Genomic DNA, 13,381 nt, shown 5'->3' on the forward strand with positions numbered 1-13,381 from the left:
CTGCTTATCTGCTCCTTACTACTTCTAAGTCCTGGATCCAGAGAACTTGCCAGAAATTTCACAGCTATAATATATCCTACATATTAACTATTGTTTCTTCCACAGCTAGAAATCATTAAAGATTTTTACAGTGAGTAAATAAATCGAGAGACTGGCATCTGAATAAATCCTGCTTGTTTTATGAAAAAGTCTGTACATAGATTTTTTTTTTTGACAACATAGTGAAATTTGACTAAGTGAGAAAATATACAGAAAACTAAGAAAACCAATTATAATAATTTGGAAGCAGAAAAAAGAAACACTAGCTTTAACTGACTTCATTAAATCTGGCCCTTTTATCACATAAAGTGTATGGAAAACACTTTATGCCTTCAGCTTTATGAAGAAGGAAAGAACTAGTAAACAAAAAATGAATCACTCAAAAAATTAACAAAATTAAAAGAAGAAAATCAAGTGTCTGAAATTCATCCTTAAGTACAGAAGGGTAGAATAAGAAAAACTTTTGCTTCCTAGTTATCTGGGTTTTCTTTAGAAATTAACATTTAGGTCACATATCTAAGACTGAATCTCAAGAGGGTAGTTATTAAAAAGTGCCTTTGCAAGAAATACTACAGAAATATAATCATGAGTTTTCTTTAAGCCGTGACCCTTAAAAGCCCCTAATATACATAATGTTTTAAAGGTTAAAATGAGGTACATCTTTTACCATGGACAAGTTCAAACTTCAGGTTACCATTAATTAACAAAAATTTCCCCCAAATTAGTATGAATTTACATCAGACTTTTACTAATAAAAAGAAGTTTGTTTGTAATCTGAATAAAAAGAACTGTTTTTCTGATTAAGAATAAACTGCAAATTAAAAATCATACTTCCAAGACAAGGAAATCAAGAGTGCCCCATTCAAAAACATATCATATGATATATGACAACCTTCTAGTCTTCTACATGCTTTCACTTTTGAAACAAAAACCCATCCTAGAAACAAGTAAGTATAAATAGAGACAAAAACTTTTACAATTTTCAACAGTTTAAAATGTTCCACATCTTTCCTAAAAAAAATAATAAAAGCAAAGTCTTCACCAAAGCACACTGAAAAGCATATTAATCAAATGTACATACAAGAGAGATTATGATAATTATTAATACATAAAATTGGTGTGATTTTAAATACTACTAAAAGAAAATGCAGTGTATAGCTAGTACATTACTCATTAACATGTTCTCTTATTAGATCCTTAAAAATATAAAGCATACTTTCCAAACTCCAAATTTATTTTTTAATTGAGATTAACATAAATTCAAATTAATCAAAGCTACTAAGGTTTCTATTATCAATAAAAGAATCTAATAAACATGGGGAACTATTTAATTCATTTAAAAATATTAACATTTATATTGATTACCTAAGTGTCAGGCCGTCTTCTAAGAGATTGGGGTCTATCAGTGAATAAAAGACAAAGAAACCCTGCTCTCATAGAGCTTACATTCTAATGCTAAACTTCTTTTTTTCTCCTTCTGATTCTCTATTTTTCATGTCCAAAAAAAAGATGGGGAAACACTGTACCTCTCTTTGTGTTCTCAGTCATTCAGTCATATCTGACTCTTTGTGACCACATGGACTGCAGCCTGCCAGGCTCCTCTGTCTGGGGAATTTTCCAAGAAAGAATACTGGAGCCGGTTGCCATTTCCTACTCCAGGGGATCTTCTCGACCGAGTCTCTTGGGTCTCCTGCACTGGCAGGCAGATTCTTTACCATTGTGCCACCTGGGAAGCCCCAGACTTCTCTTTACAAATACATAAACAGCTAAGATCTTTCACCATTCCCTGAAGAATCGACACAGCCAGAATTTCCTTCCCTAAAGGACTTCAGCTCAAAAAACTAAAAACAGGACTTCAACTTCTTGAAGGTTTGATTCTTAAGTTATGGGCACTATGGGAGCTCAGAAAATCTCAATAATTTTAGCATGTCAACAATTGTCTTCTCTTTTACATTAATAAAACTTATTTTTAAAAATATAAAAGAAAAGCCAAAAGTTGTTATTAAGCCAAAAGTAAAGTTCGTATCTTATCTGAGAACCTATTTCTTAATTTAGTACCTAATTTTTTGGCAATCGCATAAGCTTCATCTGGTGACTTAGCCACATGTCCTTTGGGAATGGAGACGCCAGCTTCCTGCAACAATTCCATACTCAGGTATTCATGCAGCGAGAGATTCCTTTGCTGTTGATGCTGTATTTGGACTCCATGGTTGTTAAACAATCCAGAGCTTCCCAGGACCTAGAGAAATTGGGGACATATTTATATAAAGAGTGATTTAGCAGGAATTCTTGTTAAAAACACTTTAAAATACTTTAGAGTACTTGATTCTTCAAAACTATAACAAAATTGTCATAGTAAAACATCAAAATATCATATTCAGAGTAAATTACAGCACAAAACTAACAACTAAATCTACTAAATGTCAAAAGTGACCCTTATAGTTTTAACTTTTTCCTCATTATCTCTAGTTTTTAACTTTCATTTGAGCTTTACTACCATATCCCTAATGATCTACAGAGCATTTCTACCTCAAAGCCAAATTCTGCAGATCTAAAACCAATCTCCTATTTCCACCAAATCAAAAATCCTTCCCATCTTTCTTCTCTCCATCATTCCTCCAGGACCTAACAAATTGCCTGACACGAGAGATGAGGCACCTGTATGATGTGGTACCATCAATCTTTCATACATTCAAAATTCAAACCCCGACTTCATCAGCACTGCACATCGTGGTGTGCCGCCCAGATCCCCCCTCAGGACCAAGGCATTCATAGCCCCAGCTGCTGGGAGGGCTGGCAGCTGACAGGCCTCAGCTGAGTCTGCTCATTGGAGCCTTTCTGCCCAAAGTCATACTCCTTTCCCACTGTCAGCCTATAGCCAACGACTGGCCAATGAGAGTTAAGGTAGGGATGTAAAAACCTCGTGTGCGTGTGCATGCTCAGTGGCTCAGTCAGTCGGGTCCGACTCTTTGTGACCCTATGAACTGAGGCCGCCAGGATCCTCTGTCCATGGGACTCTACAGGCAAGAATACTCGAAAAACTGGGTTGCCATGCCCTCTCCAGGGAATCTTCCAGACCCAGGGATCGAATCCACGTCTCTTATGTCTCCTGCATTAGCAGGTGAGTTCTTTACCGCTAAGGCACCAGGGAAGCCCAAATACCTGGCACCTCACCCCAATTTGGGACAATTCAGGATCATCCTATTGCAGACCTCCCACAGGAAGAGCAGAGGTCCCACTGCACTGCACTGGAGTTGCGGTCAATCCTCCTTCCTTCACTCTCCCACAGGTACTGATCCTGAGATCACTTTTAATAAACTTCCTCCATGAAACTCTCCATTGAATACTCGGCAAATTACAATCTGCAATATCATCTTTAACGCATTCCTTCTAAACTACTCCCTTTATAAACCCCTTCAGGTGTACATGCTTCACAAACAGTCAAAGCTTCTAAGAAAGAAATGACCCACCAACCTCCTTTTCAATCTATGTAAAACATTCATTCACTCAAAAACTCACTGAGCACACTGGAAATAGAGAGGTCAACCCAACAAAACCCTTGCATCTAAAGCTTACAGTCTAGTATGTATTTGTATGTCGGGGGTTGGGGGAGGCATAAACAATAAAGAAAGAATATATGCCAAACAGCAGTAAGAGTAAAAAACATAGAAAATTAAAAAATAAGAAGTGCTATTTTATACAGTTGCAGGAGTTTTCTCCACTAAAACATCCCTCGGGGCGGGAGCGGCGGGGGGGAGGGGGGGAGGGGACGCTGAGTTAAGAATTATCTTTTCAAAAACAAATAAGTAGGAAACAGAAATAAGATATTCCTCTACAAGCTGAATAAGTCACTGTTGAAAGACAAAGGAGTATGAGAGTTGCCAGCGTCTGGTTGCAGGGCCACAACAATGAGAAGTACTGAAAGAAGGATGCAATCAGAAAGATCTCGAGCATCTATGGGTCCCAAAACTCCCCCCTAAGTTCCTAGTCTTAAACCATCAACACCACACAGAAACACTTCTCAACCTTTTTCCAGACTACTCAGTTCTATCAACTTTATATGGCAGAACAAATTAAGTGCTACTGGAATCACACATTTAAATGTTATCCATCCGTACACTTCTATTATCACCACACAGAATGCTGAAACATTGCTCATATGAAACATAGAACATCTTAAGAAATGAATTTAAAGGAATCTCACAGAAAATCCGTTCAGTTCAGTCACTCAGTCATGTCCGACTCTTTGCGACCCCATGAATCGCAGCACGCCAGGCCTCTCTGTCCATCACCAACTTCCGGAGTTCACTCAGACTCACGTCCATCAAGTCAGTGATGCCATCCAGCCATCTCATCCTCTGTCGTCCCCTTCTCCTCTTGCCCCCAATCCCTCCCAGCATCAGCGTCTTTTCCAATGAGTCAACTCTTCACATGAGGTGGCCAAAGTACTGGAGTTTCAGCTTTAGCATCATTCCTTCCAAAGAAATCCCAGGGCTGATCTCCTTCAGAAGGGACTGGTTGGATCTCCTTGCAGTCCAAGGGACTCTCAAGAGTCTTTTCCAACACCACAGTTCAAAAGCATCAATTCTTCGGCGCTCAGCTTTCTTCACAGTCCAACTCTCACATCCATACATGACTACTGGAAAAACCATAGCCTCATAGAAAATAGTCTGCTTCTTAAAGAGGGTTCATGAACCACCTGCATCAAGATTCCCTAGGAATGCCTCCAAAAATGCAGATTCCAAGGCCCTACTCTCATTTATAAAAGCAGAATCTCTGGACTGTGCCTCAAAAAATCTGCATTTGTAAAGTTATTCAGTTGATTCTTAAGCTCTCTACAGTTTGAGAACGAATAGTCTAACAAATCAATCATATAGAATAGCAAGCTATTTCTGATTCATTTGGTAAGCTAAAACCCTGGATAAAATTTCTCTTGGTAGCTCAATCCCCTGATTTAGTTTCACTTTAGTATTAAAAACTAACAACCTCCTAAACTTCAGTGTACATCTACCTTGTGAAATCCCACTCTTGGGTAAAGCCTCAAGAGAAATGAGTGCTTAGTCTATCAAAAGGCATATATAGCAGGCTTATTCATAATAGACAAAAAAATGGAAACGACCCAACTGCTCATCAGCAGAAGAATGGGTAGGAACTTCCTTGGTGCTCCAGTGGTTAAGAATCCACCCTTCAATGCAAGGAACATGGGTTTAATAATATCTGGTAGGAGAAATAAGATCCTACATGCCTTGGGGCAACTAAGCACCACAGTGAAGACCCAGCACAGCCAAAACAGAAAAACAAATAATTTAAATTGTTTTAAAAATAGAAGAATGGGTACAATGTACTATATCAATAGAAAAATCAAGAGCAAAAAAGGAAAAACGTATTGCTCACACAACAATGGATTCATCTCACAAGTACAATTTTAAGGGAAAGAAGCCAGACACAACAACACAAACTTACATGATTTTTTAAAATACAGTTCAAACTCAGAATTAACATACAGTGATGGAAGTCAAAATAAGTGGTTGGTCACCTTCTGTTGGTGAGTACTGATAAAGAGAGTGCCTTCTGAAGACTAAAAACACTATACACACACACACACCACAATTTGAACGGCAGCTACACAGATGGATCCATACATACAAATTAATCTAGCTACTCACATGGGATCACAAAGAGTAGAATACAACTTAGCAACTGAACAGCAAAAACTGAAGTTAGACATAAATTATGTACTTTGCTGTACAGAAATTATACCTCAAAATAATAAAAATAAGGGGGCCAAGGGAGAGTACCTAGCATAAGCTTGGTAAAAATAGTCATACACTGAAACATTTTTTGGATGCCTATATACCAGACACTGTACTCAGTTCAGTTCAGTCGTTCAGTTGTGTCCGACTCTTTGTGACCCCAATCGCAGCACACCAGGCCTCCCTGTCCATCACCAACTCCTGGAGTCCACCCAAACCTATGTCCATCGAGTCAGTGACACCATCCAACCATTTCATCCTCTGTCGTCCCCTTCTCCTCCTGCCTTCAATCTTCCCCAGCATCAGGGTCTTTTCAAATGAGTCAGCTCTTCGAATCAGGTGGCCAAAGTATTGGAGTTTCAGCTTCAACATCAGTCCTTCCAATGAACACCCAGGACTGATCTTTAGGATGGACTGGTTGGATCTCCTTGCAGTCCAAGGGACTCTCAAGAGTCTTCTCCAACACCACAGTTCAAAAGCATCAATTCTTCGGCACTCAGCTTTCTTTATAGACCAACTACTAGGAACACTAAAAGAATGAGATCAACTTGGTCCCAACCACAGAGTTCACAGATGTGTAAATAAACAGCTGCAACAAGTCTAAGAGCGAGCATAATCACCAGGTAGTACGTAATTATCTAGACAGACCAGAAAAAAAAAATACTACAGAGGCTTGATCCCAGTTTTAAAAAAAAAAAAAAACCTAACAGCTAAAAAGGACATTTTGGGGACAACTGGGGAAATACGAATCTGCCCTATAAATTAGGTATTAGTATTATGGCAATTTTATATTTCTAAAGTATGATAACTATATTGTGGTTATTTGTGTCTCTCATTCTTAAGAGACATACGTTGCAATATCTAAGGATGAAGTGCCATGATAGCTGTAACTTATTCTCAAATACTTCAACAAAAATATATGAATGTAATTTATACATACACGCATATGTACATCGGAGAAGGCAATGGCACCCCACTCCAGTACTCTTGCCTGGAAAATCCATGGACGGAGGAGCCTGGTAGGCTGCAGTCCATGGGGTCACTAAGAGTCGGACACGACTGATCGACTTCACTTTGACTTTTTACTTTCATGCATTGGAGAAGGAAATGGCAACCCACTCCAGTGTTCTTGCCTGGAGAATCCCAGGGACAGGGGAGCCTAACGGGCTGCTGTCTATGGGGTCGCACAGAGTCGGACACGACTGAAGCGACTTAGCAGCAGCAGCATGTGTATATAAGTTATATATATTATATATATAATATTTTTAATTTATATAATATTTTAAATGATATAATTTTGTAAATTATAAATTATATAAATTGAATAACATAAATTTTTAAAGAAAATGTGGCAGAATGTTAAATGAAGGTGAGGGTAGTACGGGTGCTCAATGTATAGTTGAAACATACCTATCAGTTTGAAATTTTTCCAAAAAAGCTTGGTGATAAATCCATGACACAAAACTTTATTTTTATGGTTTCTTTCAAATGTCTAAAAGAATTAGTAGTACTCATAAGGTGTTGCTGACAGTTTTTCAGACCATATTAAGGTTTTTTTTAAATATCAGAAATATTTTGATAATCCTTTCCTTGTGCCACTAGAAGCTATAACTTGAAATACCATCAGCTGGGAATCATGATGGTAATACAAATCCCTGCATAATCACAAAGATTCCCCACACTGATGCATTTTTCTTTCCTGATGTATCACTTAGAAGATTCCTCCTGCCAAAAGGCCACCAACTCCTGGCCAAACTCCTCCACCACCACCTCTCCAACCCATACTGAGTGTAAGTAATACTTATTCAAAAGTGGGGAAGTGTAGTTACTAGGGAGTATGATTCACAACGAACGAAGATATCTTAAATTGTTTAATATGCTAATAACTTGAACTATTTTTATCAAATATACACTAGACAAAAGATACACAGAAACAAGAAGAGGGTCAGAGCACTGAACAAAATGTTTAAGCAAATTTGCTAAACCCAATGGGTGACCTTGAACAAGATTCCTTAAGCTCTGCACCTCTATGTCCCCATCTACAAAAGCAAGGGGTTAGACCCAATGTTCTTGATAGTATTATTTACAATAGCCAAGATAACGGAAGCAACCTAAATGTCCACTGTCAGAGAACTGGATAAAGAAGATGTGGTACATCTTTACAATAGAATACTACTCAGTCATAAATGAATGAGATAATGCCATTTGCATGAACATGGGTGAATCTCAAGATAATTATACTAAGAAAGATAAATATATGATATCACTTACATGCAGAATAAAAAAAAAAGATACAAATGAATTTATTTACAAAACAGAAACAGACTCACAGACTTCAAAAACAGTGTTATCAAAGGGGAAACTTGGGGAGGAAGGATAAATCAGGACAATGGTCTCCAACCTCCAGTATCTAACGCCTGATGATCTGAGGTGGAGCTGATGTAATAATAATAGAAATAAAGTATACAATAAATATAATACACCTGAATAATCCCAAAACCATCCCCGCCCCCAGCCCATGGAAAAACTGTCTTCCACAAAACTGGTCCTTGGTGCCAGAAAGGTTGGGGAACACTTAATTAGGAGTTTGGGATTAACACATACACACTACTATATATAAAATAGATAATCAGTAAGGACCTATTCTATAGCACAAGAAACTCTACTCAATATTCTGTAATAATCTAGATGGGAAAAGAGTCTGAAAAAGAATGAATATATATATGTATACCACACACATATATATCCGTATATAACTGATATATTAAATATAACTGAGTATAATACATATATATATAATTGAATCACTAAGCTGTACCTGAAACACAACATTATAGATCAACTGTACTCCAATACAAATTAAAGATTAAATTAAAAATAAAAGCAAGGGGTTAGACTAAGGTGAATTCAAATTCCAAAGCTGTATTTCTTAATGTGAGGGTGGAAGAGATGTTTAAGACAATATATCAGGCATCTCTATAAGAAGAAATAAAGACTTTTAAAGGAATTTCCAAAAGTATAAAGACAATGATTAGAAGGGAAACAGATCTGTTCACCAAAATCTCATTTTCTAAAAACCAGACAGCACCCTTTAAGACCCAAAAGAAGGAAGTTCAAGGCTAAAAAAAAAAAAAAAAAAAAATCACTTCTCCTATTAGGAAGCAAATTCACAGAATTCACTAGATTGAAAGAATGAATAGCTTTAAAAAGAAAAAAAAATATATCTAAATTCATTTACAGCATGTCTGAGGTTACTTCAGAACACAACCAAAAGCTCTAGAAATGACTTATGAAGCCAATCATACCCTTCCACAAGTTTATTAGTGTCAACATATATTGGGAAGAATTGTCTAATTCTTATGTTCTAGAAAACGACTGTAGAGCAGATTCAAACACAGACTTTGGAGCTACATGCTTCCAGAATGAAGGCTCAGTTCTGATCTCAACTGCTTGGTGATCTAGACCAAATTACTCCTTCTCTCAGCCAGAGTTTCTCCATCAGTGATATGGAGATTAAGGACTTCCTTACAGTGTTGCTCAAGAGCCTAATGAAAGACTACATGTACAATGCTTGGCACAGTTCCTGGCATACAGCAAATGCTCCAACACACAGGAAACCAAGGCCTCCTACCACCAAATTCCCTTACCGAATTGATGATTAATCTCTTTACCCAAAACTTTATCCCCTTTCTTGTCCCCCCCCCCCCACCTCAATCCTGTGCTATCTGAACACTAATCAACCAGAGTCTGATGACTAAAACTGCTGTGTTGATGACATCATTAATGTCCTAAACCGGGTACTGAAGATACCATTAGTAAAGAACAAACTCAGGCTGCTTCTCCAGGGCAAGATGAGCTAATAGGCCCCAAGCCTTGGACCATTTGATCAGAGAATCGTACATCATAGACAACTCAATTCCCTGATACTAGAATCAGAAATGTCACAGAAATTACACAAGCCAATGATTACTCCCAGCTTCTTTGTTCTCCCCCTTTAAAAAACAACTCCTTAAAAAAAAAAAAAAACGAACTCCTAACTGAAAGATCAAGTTGCAGTGGATCTGTGAATTGCCTGGAGCCCTGCAAATAAACCCTTATTTTACTGCAAACAACCCGTCAGAATTTGGCTTTCTATGCCATGGACACTCAAGCCCTTGCTCCGTTACTTTTACTTACACACACACAAACTTAAACTGAGGCTATGATGTTATGGTGTATGCAGGAAAAAAAAAGTGATCCACAAGATTATTTTATTTCCCCAATTGATAAGTTGGTGAACATCATCTCATTCTCACTATTAAACAACTACCTGGGGAAGCTTCCCGACCTCATCTCAGGAAAGGCCAGTCAGCAAGCAGTACTGGTTCTGCGAAGCATCCAAGAGACACAAAAGTGTATCTGAAGGGCATGCCCTCCTCCTCAAAGAGCCGCGGAAGCCTCGGCTCACCGCGAGGGAGGCAGGAGCAAGCAGGAGAAGGTGCCCAGCCCCCGCATCTCCTTTCGGAGCCCACCCCCGAAAGGGCTCCAAAAAGAGGGCTCCCCGCCGCCGCCGCCGCCCTCTCAGTAACGAGGTGAGCAGCCCTACCCAGACAGCCGGAGCTCCTCGCAGATTTCAGGCTGCAGCAAAAAGGCGCAAACATGAGCCCGTTCGCAGGCCTGGCGGGCAGCACTCCCGGGCAAGACGCCCGCCACTCCGGCGGGGCACCCCCCTGTCACCCAATGTCACCGACTGCGGAGTGACCCGGAGCCGGGCCCCGGGCCCCCTCACACCTCGCCCACAGGAGCCAGCCCTCCACCTCGCCCTTTCTCCTGCCAACCCTCAAAGCGAGAGCGGGCAGGGCCTCAATACCTGGGCGGCGGCCGGCAGCGCCGTTCGGGGTCGGTGGCTCCTCAGGGTGGCGGCAGCCAAGAGCCGGCTGTAGAACACGGAGGCCGCCATTTCTCAGTCCGACCAAGTCCCCTGGGCGCCGCGCGCAGGCGCAGAACCTCGAGACGACCGGAGACGCGGCGGCTCCCTACGCGCGCACCGCCCCTAGCCCCGCCCATGGGGCGGAGCCTCGGATTAACTCTGCAGCGGTGGCCCTGGGCGAGTGCCGCAGGCGTTACTGTTGATAGGCTCGCGTAGGCGGACAGAGAGCAAACTTTAACCTTGGTAACTGGACACCGCAGCCTGAACATCAGACCTGAGGTCGGCGCTCAGAAACCCGGAGCTTTCCTAGTGAAATGTAATGGAGATGATCAACGCCACTACCTGTGTGATCTTAACATCTCTGAGTCTCAGGTGCCTCAGCTGTAAAACGGGGTTCCTTCAGAAAACAAGAACTTGCATTCCTGTTTTTGTGCGAAATACTGCCTTTGGGATACAGCAGTATCCCAAATCCAATATCCAGTACTTTGTCCCAAAATATCCCATACTTTGTCCAGTATCCCAAAGTATCCAATACTTGGGCCACCTGATGCAGGGAACTGACTCTGGAAAAAAGACCCTGATGCTGGGAAAAATCAAAGGCGGGACAAAAGGGGACAACAGAGGATGAGATGGTTGGGTGGCATCACCGAGTGGATGAACATGAGTTTGAGTAAACTCGGAGAGTTGGTGATGGACAGGGAAGCCTGGCCGGGCTGCAGTCCATGGGGTCACAAAGAGTGGAACAGGGCTGAGCGACTAAACTGACTGAATACGTACAACAGAATGATTCTGTCCTCAAAGGGAAGATGATCAAACACTAGTTACTGAGGACCCTAGCCAGGACATAACTTCTCAGATAGCTCTGAGGAACTGCTCCCAAAAGGTAAAGAGGAGCCAGGATGTACAGGACTTTTTTTGCTAGGGGAAAAGAACATGTAGTTAAACATAAAACAGTCACTGCTAATTAAAGAACAGACATCTCAAGTTAATGATTTTAGAGCTTTTCTAGGTATAGGAAGATATAAGGATCTCGGTTTATTGAAATTATTCCTCAGAAATGCATATTAACTATCTGTACATACAGTCCATGGAATTTTCCAGGCCAGAATACTGGAGTGGGTAGCCTTTCCCTTCTCCACAGGGGAATCTTCCGGACCCAGGGATCAAATCCAGGTCTCCCGCATTGCAAGCAGATTCTTTACCAGCTGAGCCACAGGGGAAGCCCAAGAATACTGGAGTGGGTAGCCTATCCCTTCTCCAGGGGATCTTCCCAATCCAGGAACTGAAGGGGGTGTGGGTGGAGGTGGGGAGGTTCTTCTTCATTGAAGGTGGATTCTTTACCAACTGAGCTATCAGGGAAGCCCCTTAACTATCTAGAGCCAGTATCCAGAGCACAGAATGTTTTTTGCCATCCTGATTTCCCCTCAGGGCACACCAAGGAGAGGAGGTGTGTGTGCTTGTGCAAGGCTGCAGTGGTTTAGGATAGCCTGATCCTTTAGAAGTGGAATCAGGGGGTGACATTCCACATTATCAACCCAGAGGGTATACCAGAATCACCTGGAAAGCTTTTTTTTTTTTTTGATGTGGACCATTTTAAAAGTCTTTATTGAATTTGTTACAGTATTCCTTCTGTTTTGGTTTTTTGGCCCCAGGCATGTGAAGTCTTAGCTTCTGACCAGGGCTTGAATCTGCACCCCGTGCATTGGAAGGTGAAGTCCTATGGACCACCAAGCAAGTCCCTGGGGACTTTCGTGAAAAACACCTTCACCAGAACCCATCTATGGAGCGGGGTCAGGAAGTGAATCCAAAACAAGGAGACTATCGATTTAGAGAATGGAGAGGAGCTTTTTGCATCCCTCAAAGCTCTTAAGTTCTTAAAGGCAGGAAAGGTCTTAAGGACTTCATTGTTTCACTGACACTCATGGGGGACTGACCTCAAGGCTCAGCATTAACTGATATTCTTTGCAATTAGAAACAGGGAAACGGAAAACAGACATTAGTACTTCAGATGTCTCTTGCTCCTCCTTTCTACTGCCCGATCTAACCAATCAAATAAAATCTGGATAACCAGTCCCCCAAATCGGCATTGAGACCTGCCAGTTTCTGTTAGGAACACGTTAGATATGAATATAGCACATTTATTGGGGCTTCCCCCGGTGGCTCAGCGGTAAAGAATCCACCTGCAGTGCAGGAGTCACAGGAGACACAGGTTCTATTCCTGGGTCTGGAAGATCCCCTGGAGGAGGGCAGGGCAACCCACTCAAGTATTCTTGCCTGGAGAATCCCATGGACAGAGGAACCTGGTGGGCTACAGTTCATGTGGTCGCAAAGAGTCGGACACGACTGAAGTGACTTCGCACATTGTCAAACCAGCTTTTTAACTCTTAGTAGACACAGAAGTTGAGCTACCAAGTACCACCCACCATCTGAGCCCAAGGCCAGTTATTTAAAGGGCACCCGGGGAAAACCAGAATAAGACAGCATACTAAAATAAGATGTAATGCTATAGCCCTGTTAGGATCCTGACTGGGTTAACTTTGCTTCACAAGCTTCAAGTCGGTCATAGTTGATTCATTAAAGGAAACATCTCCACTGCCATGCCCTCTGTAATACTGGCTCAAAAGCAAGAACAGCAACAGCAGAAGTACCCAATAGGAGCAGGAGTGAGAAAGAGAACATG

General features: G+C 41.1%; 1 protein-coding gene across 1 annotated transcript in view; it reads right to left on the minus strand.

Annotated features, from left to right (window-relative positions):
- SUCLA2 (succinate-CoA ligase ADP-forming subunit beta) overlaps positions 1 to 10,754 on the minus strand; it is a 44,612-nt gene extending 33,858 nt beyond the window's left edge. The window contains 2 exon segments of the mRNA NM_001075493.1: positions 2,098 to 2,278; positions 10,642 to 10,754. Of these exon segments, the coding sequence (NP_001068961.1) occupies positions 2,098 to 2,278; positions 10,642 to 10,731 (271 nt within the window). The 5' untranslated portion in view covers positions 10,732 to 10,754.
- Between the last annotated feature and the right edge of the window lie 2,627 nt (positions 10,755 to 13,381).

The sequence above is a fragment of the Bos taurus genome, chromosome 12 (assembly GCF_002263795.3).
Source record: "Bos taurus isolate L1 Dominette 01449 registration number 42190680 breed Hereford chromosome 12, ARS-UCD2.0, whole genome shotgun sequence".
In the NCBI taxonomy this organism is placed as follows: domain Eukaryota; kingdom Metazoa; phylum Chordata; class Mammalia; order Artiodactyla; family Bovidae; genus Bos; species Bos taurus.